Below are 25,891 nucleotides of genomic sequence, written 5' to 3' on the forward strand. Positions count from 1 at the left end.
AGTGAACGTACCTAGTTTGCAGTAACAAATTACAAGGAAAAAGAAGAGGAATACTTTTGGCACCTTAGAGACTAACAAATGTATTTGAGCATAAGCTTTCATGATGCATCTGATGAAGTGAGCTGTAGCTTGTGCTCAAATACATTTGTTCATCTCTAAGGTGCCACAAGTACTCCTTTTTGCAAATACAGACTAAACACGGCTGCTACTCTGAAACCAGTCAAATTACAAGGAAACACTCAGAATGACCTCAACTCTGAGCTTCCCCAGAATAGTTGGTCTTCAGTATATCTTTGGGTTGCTTTCTACCATTCAAAAGCATGGACTGAACCTCTGAAGAGAGGCCCAACTCAAGACCAGAGGACCACTGAGGCAATCTGGTGAAGAGGGTGCTTTGTAATCCTCACTCAAGCTGTCAAAACCATTTAGAGAAAGGTGCAAAGCTGACAGGTTACCACAGAAGAAGCTCCCTTTCTTTGAAGTCTGAATCTTTTTCTAGGAGGCTCCACAGGACTTGAAAAAGCCTAGTACATTTAGAATGGAAAGGGTCAAAAAAATTGAGCTGTCTATGATTCACAGAAAATGTTCAGTGTCACCAGTTGAAAAGCTTAAGCCTTCAAAACAGTATTCTGAACTTTCCTGGGGAGGCCAGAAGATTGCAGCAAACCAGTGGTTGCTACTGACCATGAGGCCATGCCAGCAGCATCAATTGAGGCCTACAGAGAAGTTTTAGTTATAAACGGACCCTCTGAAATGAGGGCTTGAAATTGTTCCCCTAGTTCTTGAGGCAGATGATCGAACTTGGAAAAATATGATTTCAACAATTATTCTATCAAGACCTGATAGTTTGCCACCCAAAACTGAAAAGCAGCGGACAAACAGCTCTTCCGACCAAGAAGTTCTAAACTTTTGGACTCCTTGTCTGAGCAGGTGGGCCTGGAGTGAGCTTGACCATGTATGCTGTTAACTGCATCCACCAAGAATTTGGGGCTGGGATGAAGGGGGGCAAAAAACATTCCAGTCCCCTAGCTGAAATGTTATATTTATTTGCCCATTTGCTGGTATGCACAATGGCGACCACACTTTATGAGGCATTATTGTCACCAGCCCCTAAACAGGCAAGGCAACCTTGCCCTGGGGGTGGAATGCAGAATGTCCGCCAAAGAACGTTTAGTCTCCTGAATTTCCTCCAATGGAATTTGGAGGGATTCAGACAGTCATTTCATCAGGTCCTGAAAGGCCCTGCAGCCATCTGCATAGGAGGATGGTGGTGGCAGCAGCAGCATCACTGCCTCACTGAGGGAGGAAGAGGACTACTTATCTGATGGGGGTGTACTGTCCTCAGCTGCTGCCTCCCATTCCAAAGTCTCCTCCTGGACAGGGAGTTGTAGTAGTACTGGTGGCTGAACTTGTGGGACCAGAGGCTTCTGCGGGACCTGGGGTTCTCTAAACAAGGTCTCTTACAAGAGGGTATCCTATAAAACAGGTCCCTATACGGAGCCCAAGAATTCCAGTAGGTCCACTGTGGTGGTAGGTTAGGAGAGGGCAAGGGTGGTCCTACCAGGAGTGCTGAGAGCATTCACTGGGCTCTGGTACGTCCTCCTCACAAAATATCTCTGAAGATATGGGAGTGAGGCAGAGCCCAGGTCAAAATCCACAGTGTCTGAGAAATTCTCTCCCATGTCCAGTGGAAGGGCTCTGATCATCAGTACTGGAAGCAGTACCAGAGGTCAAGGTGGCACTGGAGATCAGGATCCCACTCCAGAGTGAAGAGAGTTGGTCACCAGCAGGTGTAGCAGTACCAGGGAATGACTATTCCCCTCAGGGAGGTAGAGGCCAGTCTGAGTGCTCCATATGGCTTTGAGAAGGGAGCAGTACTGAAGTTTAAGATAGGCTAAGAATTCTAGAAAAGCTTAGAGGAATCATCGTGCCTGGAAATCTCTGCTGCCTCTACCAGGGTTGGCACTACTCATTGCTGTTTACTGGAAGACCTCTTGGGGCAGTATCAATGCTACACTATTGAAGTCCACAGGAGCCTCAGCAACACCCATGACGGAACATGAAGTCTCCTTGAATCTAGCTCAAAGAAGTGACTTATTCCTTCTTCTAGAGTTTCTCTGTGAAATCGGGCTCTTTTCTTCAAATGCACTGTTTCTGAAGCTGCCTCTGGAGCTCTGGCAGTCACTGTTACAGCCTCAGAGGATGAGGCAGATGTACACGGGGGGAGGAGATTTGAACAAAGAGAGCTTTAGGGAGCACTTCAGTAAGAAGAGCTTCTATCTATCCTCCCTCAGTTTGCAAGGTCTGGTTTTGAACCCCATGCAGACCTTGCACTTTGATGGGAATGTGAGACTCTTCAAAGCACTTGAGGCAGCTGAAGTCCTGTCACTGAGGGGGAAAGACCTTTGGCAAGTCTGATGGGGTTTGAAACTCATGGCCTTTGGTATAACTCAAACAGGAAGTACTGCAAACAACAACAAAGCCTGGGAGAGGGGAACCCAGCACAAAACTATGGCTAAAAAGGAAAATAATAATAACCCTCCCCCATGAGTAAAGATACTTCTAGAGAAGCAGTGGACACCGCAGAGCTCCATCTGGAGACAACAGCAGTTGAGAAGGAATTGGATCGACAGCGGGTCTGCCCTTCCCTATACGCCCTTGCACCAAACTGCATAGCATGTAGGTTTGGACCCACAGACACTGCTTATAAAAGCCTCCAACCAAGAGCGCATGGGCATTTGGATCCTACAGTGAAACACTCACAGGGACAACACTGGGGTTATGTAATTTATTGTTGTTTTCTATAGTCTAAAAAGGAAGAGACAGAAAAGAAACTGTGTGTGGTATATGGAGGAGGTAAACGGACCATATATTGCCATCTAGAAAGTAGCAAAGCCACAGGTGAAGTTTATCAGCAACAGATTCACTGAAGTAAGCTGAAGACCTTGTGACAATGCCTCATAAGTGCGTCCTACACAAAGGAGAACACTGGGAGTCTACTCCCATAGCTGCTTCAGGGAGATGGATAAGGCAGAGGAGTCATCCAACTAGAGGAAAAGAAGCTCAAGACCACTCCTAACAGACTTAGACTGATTTACAAAGCAGTCTTGCTTTGACCCAGTATGAGCAGGAAAGAATTATACTCTACTAAAGTAAGGGCTTATCTACATAGTGGGGGAATGCACTCTCTGGGTGTGCGATTTCTAAAGAACCCCAATATGTTGAGCTGTGTAGACTCTGCAGGTGTGCGTTAATGTAGTGTTGGCTGAAACACTATCATGTTAAAGCACACCAAAGAATCTTTAGCGTGCACCAGCAGGGTCTACACAGACCAATTAATGCACAAGTTAGTGCACTTTAGAAATTACAGCCTTGTAGAGCACATTAGCCCACCCTGTAGACAAGACCTACATGCTTTTTACTTTCCCTCTTCTAGACCATGCCAAATAACTATATTAATGTCCACATCTAGAAATGCATAGAATACATCCTGCTATTGAATGACATATACTGCTGGCAGGTAGACGAAGATGGGATGTTTTACAGAATCCTCTTCTATTGGGAGATCACCTCAAAAAAACCAAACAAACCAACAGCCTTCTATGGCAGCTTCATGGAAAGAAACAAGATTAGATGTTGTGACATCTGGAAATTTAAGGTCATAAATTAAGAGATGGAAAGGGCAATAGGAGTGGACTCTTTTCCTGTTAAAAGTTTTAGGTGATGATGTTAGGGCTCGATTTTAGACTGATGTGAAAGGTCACATAACCAAGCTAAATCCATTTATTAAATCAAAGATTCATCAGAACAATATAGAAAGGAAAGGTTGATACTTTACTAATCTGGAGAAAAAACTTGAAGCAGTTACATTTTCACTCTGTTCCACTCATACCCCTCATTACAATAAAGAGAGAAAACTCCCCATATTCCAACATGTCATTATGTACCTTATCTTTTTTGCACCTGCTTTTCAAGGCTCTTGTTTGCCACAACAACAGGGGCTGCAAGTGCCTTAAAACCCTGAAGTATCTCACTGGCCCAACCAAGGAACTACAGTAACTCCTCACTTAATGTTGTAGTTATGTTCCTGAAAAATGCGACTTTAAGTAAAACGATGTTAAGCTGGAGCACCCAGGGTGAAAACTGGCAGCTTCCTGCCCCGCCCTCCCGCCCCAGCTCACCTCCGCTTCCTTCCCAGCGCTTGCGCTGCAAAACAGCTGTTTCATGAAGCAAGCCTGGGAGGGAGGGGGAAACATGGCACGCTTGGGGGAGGAGGCGGGGCCAGGGAGTGGATTTGGGGAGGGATCCAATGGGACAGGGCTGGGGGGCAAGAGCACGCCTGTGCTCCCTCCCCTGCCTCCTGAACACTGCAAGCCAGCTGACTGCTGCGGGCAGGGGGAAGGCGCACCACTTTCTCACTCCTCCCCCCTGCCCGCAGCAAATCAGCTGGCTTGCGACATTCAGGGGGCAGGAGAGTGCAGGGAGGAGTGAGGACTCGGCACGCAGCCTCCCCCCCGCCTCTTCCCGTAGCAATCAGCTGGTTTTCAGTGTTCAGGGGGTAGGAGAAGTAGGGGGAGCCTGTGCACCGAGTCCTTGCTCCTCCCCCCTGAACACCGCAAGACAGTGGATTGCCGTGGGCAGGAGGCAGAGGGGGAAGGCACTGATCCGCGGGGTCTGCCGGTGGGCGGGAGCGTAGGGGGGCTGCCAGCTGTGGACAAAGCAGGCAGCCAAACGACCTTATAGTGAAGCATTGCACAACTTTAAATGGAGCATGTTCTGTAATTGAGCAGGGAAGTAAGATCGAAACAAGGTTAAGTGAGAGGACGTTAAGTGGGGAGTTACTGTACACAGATAAGGCCTCCTTTAGTATAGTACATGGGCATAGGCTGCATATGCAAGGGCCACAAGAGGTCTTGACTGAGATGGGGGAACAAATCAGTATAGCATAAGAAATGGTGATAGGAAGAAAAGAAAGTACTCCATAGACAACAGCTTGTATATAAAAGAGTAATTGAAGACTGTAGTTCAATTAATCTTTTGAATGTAGCTTTTTATTCCATAAATACAGTCACCTGGGCGCCTTTTTTTGGCGGGGGGGGGGCGGGGGGGGGGTCGCTATGTGTATAGGTGAAATTATAGCCCACTGAATTCAGTGAGAAGTTTTGCCATTTTCCTCAGTGTGGCCAGGATTTAAGCTATGGTCTTTAACAAAATGGTTAAGAGTAGTTTCAGCAGTAATCTGTAGGTAATTCATTAGTTTCATTAAAAGTGAACTACAGATGAAAATCTTAGCTCTCCCACAAGAATTTCTGCTGTAGCCTCCAGTATGCCTCAAAATTAGAAGAAAGTGAGGATGTAGCATGAGGAATGGAGTTTGTTGATGTACAGGAGATTTAAATGATTTTATTGTTTTTATTTTTAAAGCCTACATTGCTGGGTGTAAACTTCAAAACAGAGCTGTGCAGCCCTCCATTATTTAAAAAAAACAAAAAAAACACACACACACACACAACAATCCCCAGTCCCATATAATCCTTCACATTCTTTTTTAACAGGAGGCTCCACCTCAGATCAGATTCTTTCCTGAGAGCAGGGAGGGGCTGTTTCAGACAAAAGTCTACAGTCACAATGTATGATTTAAAATGAAAGACAAAATTAAAGTCTGTTAAGTTTGAGAGAGAAGAGCATGTTTCACCAATACCACTCTGATCTGAACAGTATATTACACAAGGTAAACCACCCTCAGTTTGGAGTACTGGAGCAGTGAAGACTGAAAGGACCATAGAAAAAGACTGTAGGTAGACACACACAAAGGGACAAAAAACACCCATCTCCCACCCCCAATTTTAGTAGTTATTACATTTCCACATAGTTCTCCCCAGTGTTCTGCAAGGATGTCATTGTTGCTTTTTAATCAGTCTCTTCACACTATGACAAGAAGAAATTTAAAAACAATCCTATCAATTGTTAAAATTTTCTAATCACTTCATGTGGTCTGAATACAAGATGCATCATTCACGCTACTTCATAAAAATACAAAATAAAATTTCATGCTAGATTAGCTTACTACAAATTTTTTTATCCCAAGTTTAATTGAAAGAAAAAAAAAAACCACACAGGATCTTAATTAAGACTTACATACTTGAACATGAAGTACTAACCGTGTAAAATATTCAAGTGCTTGTTCTACATAATCTAGAACTTTCCCATCAAGGTAGTCTGCAAGAGCAGCCCGTGCCATCATGAGATAGCACTCTCCCAGACCTGAAAGGAAATTAAACATTTAGTCTGTGAGCAGGAGAGTGACTTGAAGGACACCTTTATATAGTTAAACTCAAAAACCCAAGTATTATGGCACAAAGAACATTTAGCAGGTCAAAGAAGCATAACTAAGCAGTAGCATGCTTTGTAGCTTCTGCAGACCTACCTTACTATACACAGAAGGAGCTCCTTGCATCCCTCCATTCCACTGCACAAGGTCCCTGTGTATTCTTGTATTTCAGGGATTCCTTGAACTCCCACTAGTCTCCCACCATACTAAGGTCCCAAATTTCCACCTGCCAGGGACTGTGCCACCCTCCCATTTGCCATCCCATGGCAGGGGCTGTGTACATGCCCCCATTCCCTCCTTCCCCTCCCCAAGATTACTAATTGTCTGGGAGACAAGTCATTCAGGGCATCATCATGTTAAATTCTAATGGGAGGATGTGCAAAGATGAAATGGGATACGATTATGCTGGGACGAGTTTGATCTAGACCACTGCAGAAGTGCTTGAAGCTGTGCTTCAGCTTAACAGCAGCCAGGGGCTCTGTCTCTCCCCTGTTTGGTTTTCTGATTTCTCTCTAAAATCTATAGGGTTCCAGCCACTGATGCCCAGAACATTCCCTGAAATTGATGGATATGGTGCTCAAGTTATCGCATTACATGAGACACGCCACCAAGTTGAGTACAGGCATTTGCATGCTTGGCTGGCAATAATATGACATGCTCCTCTTTGCAGGGCTTCAGAAGGCCCTCTTACCCACGTTAGAAAGTAAGCTGTTACCTACCCTGGAAGAATATGAACTGGAGAATTACAGATACACACAAAAAAACCCAAAGCCTAAATAATTTAAAACTAGACTGTTTAAAACTTCAGATTTGTTTTTAATGTCCATTAAAACACTTGGGAGGAACCATCTTTGCTAAGAATCCAGCCATTCCCACTCATTCACCTACGGGCAATAAAAAGCTCACAATCCACATTTCAGCTATCAAAGTTCTCCTCCAACTCACTCTCAAAAAACAAAACAGAGCTTGAAATTCCTCATATTTTCAGAGGAAAATACAAGTTCTTTGTTTTGTTTTTTTTAATGAAAAGCACAGAGAGTCAGGCTTTAATATATAAGAGCAAAAAGACCAGGCACAAACCACCTCTTCCTCCTCTTTGTAATGCAGTGATTTTTGCTCTAGGATTAAACACAAGTGGAGATGGAGGGAGGAAAGACGTGAGGAGAAGGGTGTGTTTTAATCAGGGCTTAATCGCAATTTTAATCCCACTTAATACATTTCAATTGATATTCTATTGTTTAATTATTTGGGTTTTTTTTACCTTCATATATATATTTTATTCTGTGTTGTAAATTAAATCAAAGTGTATATTATTTTCTATTACAAATATTTGCACTGTAAAAATGGTAAACAAAAGAAATAATATTTTTCAATTCACCTCATACAAGTACTGTAGTGCAATCTCTGTTGTGAAAGTGCAACTTACAAATGTAGATTTTTTTGTTGCATAACTGTACTCAAAAACAAAACAATGTAAAATTTCAGAGCCTACACGTCCTCTCAGTCCTACTTCTTGTTCAGCCAATCGCTAAGACAAACAAGTTTATTTACACTTACAGGAGATAATGATGCCCTCTTCTTGTTTACAATCTCACTAGAAAGTGAGAACAGGGCATTTGCATGGCACTTTTGTAACTGGCATTGCAAGGTATTTACATGGCAGATTCTAAACATTCGTATGTCCCTTCATGCTTCAGCCTCCATTCCAAAGGACGTTTCCATGTTGATGACGCTCGTTTAAAAAAAAAAAAAAAAAAAAAAAAAAAGTGTTAATTAAATGTGACTGAACTTCTTGGGGGGAGAATCGTGTGCCGCCTCCTCCTCTGTTTTAATAACATTCTGCCATATATTTCATGTTATAGCAGTCTCGGATGATGACCCAACACATGTTGTTCATTTTAAGAACACTCTCACTGCAGATTTGTCAAAACACAAAGAAGGTACCAATGTGAGATTTCTAAAGATAGCTACAGCATTCAACTCAAGGTTTAAGAATCTGAAGTGCCTTCCAAAATCTGAGAGGGACGAGATGTGGAGCATGCTTGCAGAAGTCTTAAAAGAACACCACTCCAATGTGGAAACTACAGAACCCGAACCACCAAAAAAGAAAATCAACCTTCTGCTAATGGCATCTGACTCAGATAATGAACATGCGTCGGTCCACACTGCTTTGAACGGTTATCAAGCAGAACCTGTCATCAGCATGGACGCATGTCCCCTGGAATGGTGGTTGAAGCATGAAGGGACATATGAATCTTTAGCGCATCTGGCACATAAATATTTTGTGACACTGGCTACAACAGTGCTATGAGAACACCTGTTCTCACTTTCAGGTGACATTGTAAACAAGAAACAGGCAGCATTATCTCCTGCAAATTGTAACCAAACTTGTTGGTCCGAGTGATTGGCTGAACAAGAAGTAGGACTGAATGGACTTGTAGGCTCTGAAGTTTTACCTTGGTTTTATTTTTGAATGCAGGTTTTTTTTGTACATAATTCTACATTTGTAAGTTCAACTTTCATGATAAAGAGATTGCACTATGGTATTTGTATTAGGTGAATTGAAAAATACTATTGTTTTTTTACAGTGCAAATACTTGTAATCAAAAATAAATATAAAGTGAGCACTGTACACTGTGTTGTAATTGAAATCAATATATTTGGAAATGTAGAAAACATCCAAAAATATTTAAATAAATGTAATTCTAATATTGTTTAATCACATGATTAATTTTTTTTAATCACACGATTAGTAACTATTAATTTTTTTAATCGCTTGATAGACCTAGTTTTAATTCTAAGTTTTAACCCCACCTACCAAACTGAGAATCTTTTAGGTTTACCTGCTAGGGCTCAAGAATATCCACCATTTTAACTTTTTGTCTGCTAGTGCCAGTGAGCGCTGCTTGCTGGTCAAAGTCACTTTTCCTCTCTATACAGTACAAGCTGTCATAAAGGGAAGGGTAAACACCTTTAAAATCCCTCCTGGCCAGAGGAAAAACCCTTTCACCTGTAAAGGGTTAAGAAGCTAGGATAACCTCGCTGGCACCTGACCAAAATGACCAATGAGGAGACAAGATACTTTCAAAGCTGGAGCAGGGGGTAGAAACAAAGGTTCACTCTGTCTGTGTGTTGTTTTTGCCAGGAACAGAAAAGGAATGGAGTCTTAGAACTTAGTAAGTAATCTAGCTAGATATGCGTTAGATTCTGTTTTGTTTAAATGGCTGATAAAATAAGCTGTGCTGAATGGAATGTAGATTCCTGGTTTTGTGTCTTTTTATAACCTAAGGTTTTGCCTAGAGGGATTCTCTATGTTTTGAATCTGGTTACATTGTAAGGTATTTACCATCCTGATTTTACAGAGGTGATTCTTTTTATTTTTTCTTCAATTAAAATTCTTCTTCTAAGAACCCAATTGCTTTTTCATTGTTCTTAAGATCCAAGGGTTTGGGTCTGTGTTCACCTATGCAAATTGGTGAGGATTTTTATCAAGCCTTCCCCAGGAAAGGGGATGTAGGGTTTGGGAGGATTTGGGGGCGGGGGGGAAGGAAGAGACGTTTCCAAGCAGGCTCTTTCCCGGTTATATATTTGTTAGGCGCTTGGTGATGGCAGCAATAAAGTCCAAGGGCAAAAGGTAAAATAGTTTGTACCTTGGGGAAGTTTTAACCTAAGCTGGTAAAAATAAGCTTAGGGGGTTTTTCATGCAGGTCCCCACATCTGTACCCTAGAGTTCAGAGTGGGGAAGGAACCTTGACACAAGCATTTCCCGATTTAGAATTTGGTGCTTCAATTTCAATTTTACACTAAGTTAACAATCCATCTTTATTACCTTTGAGTGCAGGTACATATTCTTTTGACTTCTTTAAGATTTGTTGGTATTCAGCTATAGCGTCTTTATACCTTCCTAGAATCTGTTCAATTGATGCAGCCTTGTAAATACTGTATATCGATTTGGGATTCAGCTCACTGGCCTTTGTGAAGGACTTCAGTGCCGTTGTATAGCCACCTCTGCTCAGGTATGCCTCTCCTAGAGACTCCCAACAGTTGGAGTCCTTTGGATCTGCCCTTAGAGCTGCCTGCAAGCTGAATATGTCAGGAAATAAAAGACAGTTACCTAAATTCAAATAATAAAGTAGAACATTAGTTAATTTAAAATGTAAAATCTCTTCCTTGCATAAATGTATCCATTTTGTCAAGAGACATGGACATATATGAAATCATCATAGAATCATAGAATAGCAGGGTTGGAAGGGACCCCAGAAGGTCATCTAGTCCAACCCCCTGCTCAAAGCAGGACCAATTCCCAGTTAAATCATCCCAGCCAGGGCTTTGTCAAGCCTGACCTTAAAAACCTCTAAGGAAGGAGATTCTACCACCTCCCTAGGTAACGCATTCCAGTGTTTCACCACCCTCTTAGTGAAAAAGTTTTTCCTAATATCCAATCTAAACCTCCCCCACTGCAGCTTGAGACCATTACTCCTCGTTCTGTCATCTGCTACCATTGAGAACAGTCTAGAGCCATCCTCTTTGGAACCCCCTTTCAGGTAGTTGAAAGCAGCTAGCAAATCCCCCCTCATTCTTCTCTTCTGCAGGCTAAACAATCCCAGCTCCCTCAGCCTCTCCTCATAACTCATGTGTTCCAGTCCCCTAATCATTTTTGTTGCCCTTCGCTGGACTCTCTCCAATTTATCCACATCCTTCTTGAAGTGTGGGGCCCAAAACTGGACACAGTACTCCAGATGAGGCCTCACCAATGTCGAATAGAGGGGAACGATCACGTCCCTCGATCTGCTCGCTATGCCCCTACTTATACAAGGATATAAAGTATCAGGGGGTAGCTGTGTTAGTCTGTATCCACAAAAACAACAAGGAGTCTGGTGGCACCTTAAAGGCTAACATTTATTTGGGCATAAGCTTTCGTGGGAAAAAGATAAACAAACACTTCTTCAGATGCATGGAGTGAAAATTACAGATGCAGGCATTATAATGACACATGAAGAGAAGGGATTTACCTCTGAAGAAGTGGGGGGTTTTTACCCACGAAAGCTTATGCCCAAATAAATCTGTTAGTCTTTAAGGTACAACCGGACTCCTTGATAAAATGATATAGTTTTAGGCTTTTCTTATGTAATTTTCATCCTCCTATAGCATATTACACAATGTAATAAATTTCAAAGTTTTGGCTCACGATCCTATGGAGACAAAGCTTTATAAATTATCTCAATGAAATCTGATTTCTGACTACTGCTCTCAAGCTAAGTTTTTCTGTAAAAGGAGAAGGGTAGACACTATGACTTTATAGCATTTGCTGCAGCATCAACTGCAATAAGCCAAATCTCTTAATAGGGAGATTTGCTTTGTTATTTAAGCGGTCTTTGACCTAAGTAAATTTTAGAGAATAAACTGTTTGACTAGCACTGTGTGGCCAATAGCTTAACTCAATTACTAGTTCTCTTACTCAGCCACTGCTTGAGAGTGCTGACCGGCTCTCAGGTAGTAAAGTCCACGACGAAGCCAGGCCCACTTTGCTGTACCAGCACTTGCTCTTTCAGTTACTGCAGTCAAGATTGCCAGAGCAGCCTCCTAACAAAACCCCAGAATATCAGATTAGATACATTTACATGTACGTGCAATATAAAGAGAACAAATCATTGTTAGTGATTTGCATTTGTCTAACAAATTAGTTAGTATACTACTCCTCAAGTATTGGAGACACAGGTCAGTTACTTTAACAGGGAAAACAAAAAAGCCTACATTTCTCCAGAATCACTCTCATATCAGACAATAGTTATGGACTATTGTCTGGGAATGGGCCATGTTTTAGTTCTGTTATTTCTTTCACAAGGGGAATAATGAGACTGACTTGCATGGACTGATCTTAAACTTTTGTTCACCCCTCTTTTATCAGATCTCTGGAAGTAAGGGAGACAGAGGATGGGGGGGGGGGCAGAGGAAAAGATGGGAGAAGAATTATAGAAAAACTTTCTATCAGCTGACCTTACCACAATAGAAAGGTTACTACTGAGGCAAGGAACAATTTGTCTCCTTCCTCTGTGGCCTCTGCTAGGCATTGCTGCTTTTTAGTCTGTTTTTGTCTGTTGGAGACCTACACAAACATGGGTCACTTCAAAAGTTCCACTGAAAATTCTAGCAGCTATGCAGACCCTACAGTCTAAATTTGATTTGTTTGAATCTCAGATGAGTCTTGTCTGATCAGAGGCATTAGCCTGAAAACTGATCCCTAGTTGTTTGGGAGCAGGGGGGTAATCATTAAAGATCTAGAAGACAAGAACACACACACACTCACTTTGAACCTGTGCTTAAAATTAATCTGTGACAGATAAGATGGTAATGCTTTTGTACATTACTAAATGCTCAGTTTTCTAAGAACATTAGACTCTTTAAAGGGCATGAGTTATTTGAAAGACTTTGCAGTTCACTGAAGTCCCATACCAAATCTGATTCTAGTATATATTCTAAAGACAGTTTATTTTTCAAACTTCTCCCTATTAACAGTTTCATCTACCTCAACTAGAACAGGCAGATAACTACGACATTTCCTGGGAGCTGGAGGGAAAAAAATAAAGAGATCTGTTCAAAGTAGGGAAAAGAAAGAACTACTGAAAGCCATAGTTACTGGCCCTATATCTGAGTTCCCATCACTAAGCTTCCAGAGTTCTATATTGTTTTAATGAAATTATTAAGAGTGGGGTTTTGCTTTTTAAAATAAAATAATAAATAATAATAATAAGCTACAAGAGTTGACTAGGTGGGCAAAGAAGTTCATCTAAAATAAATATTCTGTGGTAGGATGTTTTGGATTGTTTGACTGAGTAGTTTGTATGGCTGACATGAGGTTTTCATGTTTGCCAATTAACCCTAGCAGATCACTGGTCCAGATAACACCAGAAGGGAACGTCACACTCTCCCACCTCCAAAATCATGCTAATTCTGGGGCTCAGAAATATTAGGTCAAGTTTTCTTTCCCAAAAAAGTTTAATCAATATTTTTAAGTGGAGAAGTCAAGCAGGCCTGAAGCTATAACATTACTAAACAATGAAAAAGAGACCAAGTGTCCAGTCTCAAAACTCTATGTATTTTGAAGACAAGAAAATCTGTTGTTCTACAAGTCACTTCAAATTCGACCATAAATGCTCAAAAAGTGTTGGATATACAATACCGTGTCTCCAAGTTCCACACTTAAGTCTACAGCTGCTGCTCCAGCTTCTCCATCAGTTCTATCTAGTTCAAAAGCCTTTTTATAGCAGCCACGAGCCCTGCTTTTGTCTCCAGCTACATCTCTGTAGTAATGGCCTAAATAGCAGAAGACACTTCCCATGTAGCTGTCCAGTTTTGCAGCCTATGAACAAGCACACCAATGGAAAAGAATAGGATGCATTTTGAAGCATAATTATAAATACACAAGAACGAGTCCATTGATTTATAAATATTTACACAACAGAGGCCATATCGAACCAAAGACATACATTACTTGTGAATTTCTCATGTAGCATCAAAGGTAATATATTAAAGCTAGGCAGAATTTTGAAACAAAAAAAATACTCAGTTGTTTCACAGAGTTTACAGAGGGTGATAAATATGCCAAATGCTTGTGAATGTTGCACATGAGACAAAACAAGTTGTGAAGGGAACATTACAATCCATTTTAATAAGCATTTAGTGTGTTGTTACAACAGTAAGTTAAAAATACTGTCATTTTTCTAGCACTATGCTTGTAGTTCTGCTGCAAGCTGACTTATTTTGTTATGTACTAAAGTTTAAACAATCTTAACAATAGGAACTTTAAGTATGTGCTATTGTTTAGGTCTGAAAGACCACACCCAAGCAGCAGAGTGACAGTTTTGTAGTGATCAATTATTAAAAGTGTCCTTTTCATATTGTGCAGCATACAGCACAGATATCAGACTGGAGGCAGTAGATGAGGATGCCATTCTTTCACTCTTCACTGTTCATGTTGGAGCATATAAATGCTCTTTTCCTAGCCAGAGTGACAAAAAGAAATACCCCTATACGCAGGGGGTAAAAGACTGTGGTTTGGGTATATTTAAAAAAACAAAACCCCCAAAAACACAAAAAACAAGTCCGTTGGATAAAAAAACCTGTGGTGCATCTGTCGACCAAGTTTATAATCCATGACAAAAAACAAGAATGCAGCATGCTCGCCATGTCCCTTAAGTGAGTAGTGTGCATCACAAGCATGCACACATTCATTTCTATATAGGAAAAAACAAGGGGAAAACCCCAGCTTACTTGCATCAGTAGCTCCCAACCTTTCAACTTGGTTATCCAACTTAGAATTTCCCAATCCTCCTTTTTTGTCTCTCCTGCCCCTTTGCCGCCGTCCCCCCACCCCATTTTTTCAGCCTCCACTTTAAATTTTCCCTTCTTCTTTGCTTCCTTCCCCACTTTCTGAAGCGCATGCGCAGCTCAGCCTGGACTGCATAGCCCAGGAGAAAAGATAGGTCAGAAGCTGCTTCCTAAGTCACTACCATTAGGCTGCATTAGGAGCCTCTATGAGAGGAAGGTGAGGAAGCGGCAAGTAGCTTTCAAGGAGTCACATGGTCCCAAGAAAAAGTTTGCATGGAGATCCATTTTTCCCAGCTTCCACTTTTAATTTGTCCCATGTGCAAGCTTTCCAACCCCTCAGCTTGTGAAACATTAGATATACATTTAGCCCCATTCCAGCCAAGATATTTTCTAATTTAGGTTTTATAATAAACAGTTCCACATGAACATGTTAACAGTGTTTTTGTTACCTTCAGAAACTGAGTGAGAGCTTTCGTTTTATCTTTCCTTATTTCTTCACCCATGAACCAGTAAGTGAGTCCGAGGTGGTAATGGTACTCTGCAGTTTCAGCTTTTCTTTCAATCGCTCTTTGAAAGCTAAGTAAAAGAGGAGGCACGGGAGGGGGGAAAAGGTCATATAAAACCTTAAAGAGTTCCCTGCTGCCTTATAAAGGCACACAGAAAACCTACCTTCTCTCTGCCTGTTGATAATTCTTCTGGGTATAATGAATCAAACCTTCAAGAGCATGGGCTTCTGCCAGGTGCGGGTGGGACAACACAAGCTGTTGTGCAACCTGCCAAAGGATGTGTTTTGATTTTATTTTCCCAGTTATATACAGGAATAAAAATAGTTCAATTTAAAAGAAAAAAAGAATAAAATTACCTTTGAAGCTTGATCAATCAAACCTTTGTTCAGATAAGCCTGACCTTTGAGAGCTAGAAGCACTGGGTCATTATTTATATCTGAAACCTAGAAAATAGTAAAACACTAGCTGAAACTTTATTGAACCCTACAACTGGTAGGCTATTACTCAGCTAAGATATTAGACCTATCTCCAGGCATAATAGAAATAGTAAATATATTAACTCTACCCTCTGTGTCCCCAGATAATGCTAGGAATCTGTGTTGAATGCCATTCACAATAGAATTATTCAGTACATACATGAATTTAAGTTTTGGAGGGGTTATTTAGATCCTTGAAAGTTATAACTAACTGGCCTTTGTTCTACTGACTCATCATAGCCAAGAAGTATGTTACAGCTTGTAGATCAGCAAGTAAAAGGATTTTGGGTATAGAAAATGTTACACACACATAATGGTAGAGTTATTTTAAAAATAAGATTTGCATATCTTCTCTCAAGAAGCTTAATGTAGCATTAGAACAGATTTTATAGTTGTGGATTTAACCATTTTAAGCAGATGTTTTCGGGGCCGAGTTTCCAAATAGAAAATCAGACAGCAAGATAACTGAAGATAAATGCTACAGAATAGTTAATATAAAACTTAGTGGAGCTATCCAAAGTAAAACCTGCTTCGACGGGTTATCTTTGAAAGTCAGCTATGCATTTCTGCTTGTGTATCAGCTGTCAATTCCCTGTTCTCCCCCCAAGATATATGGTGATACACATGACACTTCTCAGGGCAGGACTGAGAGTCATAATAATATTAAACATGCAATTTCACATTGATATTTTAAACTGTGGGAGGTGCACTAATCTTAAAAGGAAGCTTACATATTAAGGGAGAATTTCATTAGTTTAGATAGGAGCTTAAGTGACCTTGGACGGAGTGGTTTCTGTGGAGTGTAGGGAGCAAATGGAGGAGATCAAGGCCAGAGGCAGAAGTCTAAGCAGTGAGTAAAACAGCATTCACTAAGATTTTGGAGACAAAAAGCAAGATGGGATAGTAAAGCAGCAAGCAGGAGCTGTCCCTCATTCTCTCCTTCCTGTATTTGTCACAATAAGTGAGAAAAAAAAGAGTGCTTCAAGTATACTTAATGTTTTCCACTAAGTCAGAGAGAAGTGAACTAGAGGAAACAGAGCTAGACTTTAAGAAGGACCCAGAGTGAATGTGAAGTTCTCATCCTTGTGATTTTTCCAGAACAAAATATTAGAACAGGTACTGCTGGACTCCAGAACATTTGTTTAAGGCTAGATTGGCAACGCACAGTAAATGTTGGACATACTAACAGCCACATGCCAACCTTTCACACATCCTCTATACCTGTCAAACAGTGCATGTATTCTGGAATTCCATATTGAGTGCTCTCTTTAAGTGCTGCTATCTTTCCTTCTCCAAGCTTGTGTATTTTAGGGGTGCTGGATGAGCTAGTATTAAAAGTTCACAGTAAGAAACTGCAGTAGCTATAGGGGCCCAGAGTATTATTCTGAGAAAATGGAAATCTGCAATTCCTCCCTCATACATAGACTGGTTTGGTGAGCTCTTTAGTGCTGCCTACATGGACAAAAAAATGACTGTCTAATAGAAATGCTTGGAACAAATGTGAGGATGTCTGGTCACATAACTATTACATACTTTTGCAGTTGAGTATATATTAATCCCCAATACACAAAGTGAGGACATAACCTATCTATTTAGTCACTTTAATAACTGATGCTCTGTGTGACCTCTATGGGCTCGGGTTTGTTTTATAAATCATAAACATTGAATTTTGTTTTTTTCTTTGGTTTTTCCATCTTGTGCATATATAGGTTTTGTTTCATTGTGTGTTCAGATTAAAACAAAAATAAGGGACCAGAGATAATAAGGTGCGAAAATGGAGGTCATCAATGAGACAGATTGAAAATTTAAAGATTGATAGTAGAAGAGAGACTGCCAAATGAGAGTTAAAATGACTAAGAAAATGGAAGGTGAGAATGTGGAAAGTAAAAGAGAGAAAGAGGGAGACAGACATGTGTTTTACCAAATACTGTTGATATAAAATAATTCTCTGCACTAGGAATAAAATAAGGGGAGTGGGAAGGGGAAACATCCTTTGATTGTGAGTGCAATAGGAAGACAGCTTGATTTTCTTTAAATATACCTATATCAGCCAAAAAATACCTGCGCAAGAGTGCTAATGGCTTCTTCTGCAGTGTCAGCACCTGCTATTTTAATAAGAGCCTCTGCTTTCAAACGAAGGGCAAGGTATTTCTGCTGTAGATTGCCACTATCATCATCATCAAGTTGTCCTGATATCTTAAGAGCTGTTAAAAATGAAAGATTTCACTTTAGTTCTTAAATCAAGCATGGAACTATCAACTTGACATTTTGTGAAGCTTACTTAAATAAGTGTTCAAATTTGACAGAGCACCCTCTATCATACCATTTTTCTTAAGATTTTTTTTTAAAGTGTGTTACTTGGTCTTTTCTGTTCCCCTGTTATTTAACTCTTTTTAGCAAGAGAGCAATTAACTATACAAGGAAGAATGTGAAATTGACTGTCGACAAGGTGCTAACATTCAGAAGAAACTGAAAGGAAAAAGAAACCCACTTTATTTTCACTAGTTTTCCAGTTATAATAATCTTCTAACTTACTAGGTACAAAGTTTTCAGACATTTTGAATGAACAATGTCCCTTTAACAGCAAAATTTAGCTTTCCCTTCTCTGTGTAGAGGGAAATTCAGGTGGAAATCACGATTGAACTTAGTATCAGTAATTGCAGTTTTGGAAATTACTCCAATAAATAGCAGCTTAGAATCTCAAAGGATCAAGACAGTTTAACAACTCTAGAGCTTGAACACCACAGGAAGATGGCCATAGGTAAGATGGACTTGTGAATACATCTAGCGAGATATTATTTTATCCTTCAATTGCACCAGGCCTTTTCAGAGGGAAAAAACCATTCATGCAGAGTACCCTTCTATTTGTAACCGTAACATTAGCTTCTTCCATTGGCACTACCACAAATTATTTTACATTTTGAGGAGAGAGACCTTATTAGCCTTGGAATCAGATTTCTTAAGATGGTTATAGTTCAGAAGCACACTATAACTCACTTCTTTGTATCTGCTACAACGTAAGCCAACAACATGACCATATTGTTTTCTAATCTAATATAAAGTGAAAGATTAGGGACTACTACTCCTTTCAGATACAAGATAATTACCTCGATTGCAGGAAACAACAGCTTCTTTGTGTTTATGCATTTTCATTCGCGCCTCAGCCAGATAATACCATGCTGCTTGACACTGGCTGGTCTGCTGCAAACCTAGAACAAATATTTTTAAAATCAGTTACCTGTTTAAAATAAATCTTGGGGATACAGATAGCCTTAGTGGGTGTTGGAAGTGGTTGTACATTACAGGTCTATCACAAACACACCACCACAAATCATCATGCTCAGTGGCACAGAGACCCAAACAGAGATCTTTTTATTTTAGTTCAGGCTTATAACATTATCTTGCCACTTATAATTAACAATGAAACAAGGTGGAACTAAAAAGAGTGCAAGGTTCGCTATTATGACACATTCAATATTTTCACAATATTCTTCCTATCCAGTAAGAAAATAGGAGAAAAAGGCAAGGAATTACACAACACTATGGTTTAAGATATATTTTCATTTTGAATATAAAAATTTCCATTTAATGGGAGATGAGGATCAAAATCTCCTGGACTGCTCCAAAAGTTTCTCCTCAGGTCTTTGTCCACTACTAAAAGATCTACAGATGCCAATAGAGCATGAGCTCCACCCAGGTCTAAAGGCAGACTGAAAGAGATCAAAGAAATTTTAGGACTTAGATAATATTAAAACTATTTCACCACAACCTCCTCACTAGCCTTCCTTAAAAATGGAATGTTAAAAATCTGGTGATAATTGAGAAGTTCACTGGTGTTTTGAGATTTAGTCACCGCTCTCTGCCCTCCCGCCTCAATAAAATTTGAGCTAATCTGTTCCTGAAAAGCATAAGTACCTTGATTGTCCACTGGTATCTGTCAACAACAGATTCAACTTTCCTTACTAGGCCACAGTCTGAAGTTCCCTCAGAGCCTCTATGAGCAAAACTAGATGAAACCCAGCAGACAGACACATGGCATTAACTGTATTCCCCATCCCACACACAGTGTTTGTTTTAGGGGAAAAAAAATGTAAGGGGATATTTTGAAGGGGAGGGGGCAGTTTAGCAATGACTCAGTTTCACTTGCTCCATGTCACTCATTCTTTCCCATATTAGGCACTTTAACTAGATGAACCTGAAATTTGAGTTCATGACTAGGGCTAGTTGTAGTATTTTCAGTTCATGGTCAAAAACATTTAGATGTTCAGGAATTCTATTTTTTTAAAACCAAAAAAAAAATTTTTTAAAAAAATCAGTTTTATGTCAAAAGTCCCTACATTCTACAGAAAACTGGGGTTTTAAGTGAAGGTTTTTTGGGGGCAAAACAGTATCAGCTTTCTACAGAAAATTGGTTTTATGTCAAAAGATATGAATGTCTGAAAATCTGTGGTTTTGGCCAAAAAATGAAATATTTCAATAGGATATGCCACTATGCCTCATGGGGGTTGTAGTTCAGATGCCACAACTCCCCGTTCATTTCTATGGGCCAGGTTCCACAGACAGACATCATCTCCCATGACACACCATAGTCTCTTCTCGTGTGAGGAGAGGTAGTACATCAGAGGAATCCCTGGCCATAGTTCATCATGGGAGATGTAGTCTGACTGGGGGTGTGAGGCACCCAATGATCATTCCCATAGGCACACCACTAGTATCAGTAAATTGAAATATTTCAGGTTTCCAGTCAAAAAGTTAAAAATTTTCCGGAGGCCGGGGGGGGGGGGGGAGAAACCCTTATCGTCCAACAGCTCTAGTCATGACCCATTTTAAGAGAGCCTTTTACATCTGAGTGCAACCAAGCCACTAATAAATAAGATATTAGTTTAACATAAAACTTTGCAGTAGTTATAGCTGCTGTATAAAAGCTTAAAGATTCTCTTTCAAAGGCCAATACAATCATTTTTAGTGTAAATATACACATACAAAAGTTTTTAAAAGGACACCATAGCTTAATAGAAAAAAACAGAGTTACATCTGAGTTTGTTTTTAATCTATTTTCATAAGGCTACTACAACTGAAAGATTAAAAAAATTATGGTTTACTTTATGCATTTGTATACCGCAGAACATAGTCAATTTCACTGTTTCTTTTGTATAATAGGCATCCTCTGCCCTTGGGTTTGTGTAGGATTTGACTCAGCAACAGGGTCAGAGGAAAGAAAAGAAAGAAAGAACACACACACTTATAGAAACACTTCAGAATTGGCAAGGGAACTTATAAGCAGATGTAGTAACCAAAACAACTTAACTCTTTTTTAAAAAATTAGCTAGATTTCAAGCAGACATCCTTCTAAATTTACTGCTTGTTTTACCTAACTACAAAATGTTTAACTGATTCCACTTTGAGCACAAAGCATAAAATAAATCTAGTATAATTTAGCAGTTTTACCTAGTAGAAATATTAATTACTATGCAACACGTTATCCATTCCTTTTATATTACATGTTTACCTTCAGTTAGGCTCTTGACAGCTTCTTCATATTTTTTTTCTTGGAGGAATTTGATACCTAAACCAATAAGGCCTGGGCTGCTACTTGAGTCCATCTCCATAAGCCTGCAACAACAATGCTGAGCCTCTTCAGTGAAACTGCCTAGTATCACAAAAAGAAAATTTCTTATAACCATAGCTTGATGGTGCATAACAGCCAAAAGTCACAAGAAGATTTAACAATGTATTCTACTCAACAGATTTAGAAAGAAATTAATTTACTTAGCCATCAGACCTAATTTGGCTGAATTTTTAGTAGCAGTTTCCTACCATATAGTAATTTCTAAAACTAGCAACCAGTTTTCAGAAGTACTATACACACAGAGTCAAGAAACACTACAAGTACTTAATGCCTCTGAACCACATACCAAAATTTGTAGGCCTGAATTTGGAGTTAGCCACTCAGGTTAAATTGCTAAAGGTCATATCCTCATCAAGGGAAACTACTTTCTAGGTAGGCCTTTCAATTTAGCACAGCTGAAGATCCCACCTGCTACAGCTAACAACCCAAAATTAATGCTTACCTGAATTCCCCATCCCATAAGTCCACTACAGAGGACCTTTCAGTCTGACTACATAATACAATTTGAAAGCATAGTTAGGTGAGAGTGAAAGTGTACAAGCATGAGAATTACTCTGTAGCTTGATGTTTTGAGCACTCAGGTGGGAGACCCAGGATCCAGTTCCCCTATTCCAATTACTTTTTTTTTTTCCACCAAATTATTTATTCAGTGGAAGAGCTTCAACAGGAGAGACTGGGGGAGCCCTACATCAGAACATCCTATAGCTTAGTGATTGGAGTACTCATCTGAGAGGTAGCCAATTCTTGTTCAAATCCCTTCTTGCCCTCAGGTGGACAGAGGACTCCCACATCCCAGGTGAGTCCCTAACTACTGAGCTAACAGTTTTAAGGGAAGGACTCTCTTTCTCCTCCCACACCCCAAACAGCATGGGTGCCTAACTCCAAAAGAGGGTCTGCACCTGAGAATCTCAAGCAGAGGGAGGTGCTTCCCTGAAACCTGGACTTGGCACCTATCTCTGTGAGATGGGTAGGGCTTAGCACATACCCCCTCAGATTGGCATTTCCCAGTGGTTAGCTTAGGAGGTTCCCTGCCTAGCATGCTGAATTTGTGAATCCCATTCTAAAGCACCTATCTCTTCCCACTCATTGTATCAGGAGTTTAGGCACCTAACCCAAGCTTTGTGAATCTAAGTGATTTCTAGGTGCTTTAGTTTCTTTGTGAATATAGCCCTTAGTTTCTTGTTCCTTCTCCACTTCCCAAAGGACCTAACAGCAAGTTCACTCCTGGTGGTCTCCTAAGGCACTATGAACAAAGGAATGCCCAGTTTAATGCCAAAGGAAAAAGGAGTGAACTACACAAATGCTTGTTAATCAGTAATTACAGTGGCTTGAATGCCCTCATAGCAGCCAAGTTTCAGTTCAAAACACTTGTAAAAATGGACACCACGTACAAACATTACTGAACCAGAGGCCTTCACTACAGCACAGGAGAGGAAGAAAGAAGCCCATGCCATCTCACTTCAGGAATTTCACTCGGGAACTTGTAACTAGACAAATACTCCACTCCTCTATTTTGCCATTGTGGTAGATGTGAAACCATGGACGTATAGAAACTAGTCAAAAGACTAGTTAGTACATTGAGATGTGCCATGGGATTTGTCATAAGTGTGTGTATCTATTAATGCGAAATATAACTTTTTGAGCTAGGGATGGTAGTCTAGCCCCAGCAGGGAGGGTTACAGAGTCTCACCCCCTGAGAATTAAAATGGGAGGGCGGGGGTTATTTACTGCAGATTCTGGCACAGATAAACAACTCCTAAGGAAATATCATACTAGTTCAGACCGGGGTCAAGAGGCCGAGTAGACAAAGAAAGACATAAGATTGTAACCAAGAGGGCAAAATGCTACTGGAAAGGTTTGAAGGACTCAGAAACTGAGCAGGCTGTCCTTCACGTGGAAGATGGGTGACACCTAGTTAAGCTTAGTATGCACACAGACCAGTAGTTCTCAACCAGTGGCCCACTTGCAGCCCAATCAGCACACTGCTGCAGCCCATGTGACATCCTCCAGGCCATACATGTAGCATATATATTGCATGGATGTGGCCCACATAACAGAGAGCTGCATATGCAGCCCACAATGGTAAATAGGTTGAGAACCACCAGTGTAGACTGTTTATTGATTATATATGGATTAGTGAGAAGCATCAACATATGAAACTATAGGTAACAAGGTAGCTGTAGTTGCCACCCAAACCTAAGAGAGAACAAATGTCATTTTTTTAAAAAGTAAGCATATGCATCTGCAGAACTTACTTTACTGTGCATATTTCAGGACTTACTACCACTTTAAAATTATCCCTGCAGTCTCTTTTCTGTGTGTGTGCTGGAAGGTTACTGTCAATCCTACATGAGCTACAGGCAAGATTAAACTTCCCAAGCGATCAAGATGACTTCCCAGCCTGGTCTAAATGACCATGTCATTAAGGTAAAATATTCTAAGAGTCACTGAAATAAGATTCATGCTGTGTATAAACTAAGCAGCACAGTTAAACCAAAGAAGTTTGTGTGGTGACTCTCCTACTTTATGGTGCAGTTTGTTATAGACAAGAATTTATTTCTACTACTTCAGTTGCCAGCTGATTGATAGATTGTCCATTTTGGGGATCGGTTAGCAAATCAGGATGTCAGTGATATTTCTCATATGCATACACAACCTGTTCATCCTTAGTTACCAATACAAAAGGGAAATAAAATTACTGTTAGAAAATTGCAGCCCTAGTGGCACAGTAAATGAATTTGTGCAATCTTTTAAACGAAAATACAGCATCTGTGTTTTTCCATGTTTGTGGCAGCTTTGAAGTTATAAGCAGACTTGGGGAAGGAAGGCTGAGATCCATAGTAGAAAGCAAGACACAGATGTAATAAACAGTTAAAAAAAATTGAAGACAGATTAAAGTAATTGTTCAGATGGCTGTACATGCATCTTGCATTTCTGCATGGTATTAACGGAACATAGATTTTTTTAATACATACATAAATACATATAATACATACATATACACACACACACCCTCCCCAAAAACATCTATTTTTAGAGCATATTATTTTCTGACCATGAGCATTTCCTATTTGTAAAACTTTACATAATATATGTTTTAAAAACATACAGTACAAATGCTTTAAGTCAGTGGTTCTCAATTGATTATACATTTTGTTACCTGGGCCGCTGAGGCCGGGCAGCAGCAGCCCCATCCCCGATCTCAGCATGCGGGGCAGCCAGCTGCCCACCCTGGACCCCATGGGGTCAGCCGGCTGCCCCAGACCCCGGACCTCCTCCGCACAGCTGCCCCAGACCCCACCATGCAGGAACGAGCCAGCTGCCCCAGATCCTGGAGCTTGCAGGGCCAGGCAGCTGACCTGGATTCCCAACCCCTCAGGGCCCGCCAGCAGCCCCGGCCCCAGATTCCCAACACACAGGGCAGGCTGGCAGCCCCGATCCTGACATGCTGTGTGGCAGGGCAGCCCAGCCAGACCCCTCCATGCCGGGTAGCTGGGAACCTGGTGGACCCAGGGCATGCGGGCCGGCCTTTAGCACACAGCTGAGCTGGGCCGCAGCTGTGTGTAATTGGGCCGCATGTGGCCCAAGAACCCTTGCTTTAACTACTTCCCTTTCCCATACCAAAATTTGGTCATTTAGTGATGGGCGAGAGTCCTACCATTTCTTCTTGTGCTAACTATGAATGAGGTTCAGTATCTGTTTTCATTCATCTTCATAAGCTGAATCATATTGACTTGGAGACATCAGCATACAAGCCAAGGCAGGAAGGAAATAAATGTACTTGTCCACAACAGAACAGAAAACAGTGATGGATGGCTTTGAAACAGCTGAGTATCAGAGAAAACAGATGCCCAAGCATTACAGTAAATAAGCTTATGCTGCAAAGTGACTTAAGGCTTTTCATAAATACTCAAATTTTTGTTTAAGTTAAGTAATAATTAGGCTGTATACTGCAGAACATACATAAGGAGCATAAGTCAAATGAGCAGCGCTGTATTTAGAGGGCCTGGAAAGAAGCCACATTCTATAGGATTGTACACACAATATCACCAAAAAAAATGCCAACTCCAGTAAATTTTATACACAAGTGCTGGAAAATAAAGTCATGAAGATTCAGCATATAAGGGCAGGTCCAAATTTAAAACAGTGCATCGGCACAGCTGTGCCACTGTAGCACTTCAGTGCAGATGCTACTACACTGACAGGAGAGCTTCTCCCGTCAGAGTAGTTAATCCTTCTCCATGAGAGGCAGTAGCTATGTCGATGGGAGAAGCCCTCCCATTGACACCGAGCTGTCTACACTAGGGATTAAATCAGTGTAAAAAATATGGACTTTTCACACCCTTGAGCGATGTAGTTATATCCATGTAAGTTTGTAAGCCATTGCTAAAATCCCAGCAGCAGCAGAAGCAGGTACTGACTGTTCAGGGGAAGTCAAAACTCAGGGTAACTGCTCCCTTAGACTACTTTACAGGCTGTAATCTCACTGAGAAATTCTCAAGTAGAAGGGTTCTGCTGGGATAGCTAACTATTTCATGCCTTTAAAAATGAATCCAAGATGGGTACCTTGTCTCCTAGACCAAGCTAAAGCTTGGTCAAGATCTCTTACAAAAAACTTATC

The 25,891-nt window shown here is 40.7% G+C and overlaps 1 protein-coding gene across 4 annotated transcripts in view; it reads right to left on the bottom strand.

Annotated features, from left to right (window-relative positions):
* Positions 1-25,891, bottom strand: part of SKIC3 (SKI3 subunit of superkiller complex) — an 80,553-nt gene that overhangs the window by 39,796 nt on the left and 14,866 nt on the right. For all 4 annotated transcript variants that reach the window (XM_084627830.1, XM_084627831.1, XM_084627832.1 and 1 more), the window contains exons 9-18: positions 21,151-21,291; positions 18,749-18,850; positions 17,703-17,845; positions 15,522-15,608; positions 15,329-15,432; positions 15,109-15,235; positions 13,512-13,691; positions 11,790-11,914; positions 10,161-10,414; positions 6,162-6,264 (exon numbers count right to left, since the gene is read on the bottom strand). In XM_084627830.1, the coding sequence (XP_084483956.1) occupies positions 6,162-6,264; positions 10,161-10,414; positions 11,790-11,914; positions 13,512-13,691; positions 15,109-15,235; positions 15,329-15,432; positions 15,522-15,608; positions 17,703-17,845; positions 18,749-18,850; positions 21,151-21,291 (1,366 nt within the window). The remainder of the gene's footprint in view (positions 1-6,161; positions 6,265-10,160; positions 10,415-11,789; positions 11,915-13,511; positions 13,692-15,108; positions 15,236-15,328; positions 15,433-15,521; positions 15,609-17,702; positions 17,846-18,748; positions 18,851-21,150; positions 21,292-25,891) is intronic.

This window comes from Lepidochelys olivacea, assembly GCF_965140295.1.
Source record: "Lepidochelys olivacea isolate rLepOli2 genome assembly, chromosome: 5".
Classification (NCBI taxonomy): domain Eukaryota; kingdom Metazoa; phylum Chordata; order Testudines; family Cheloniidae; genus Lepidochelys; species Lepidochelys olivacea.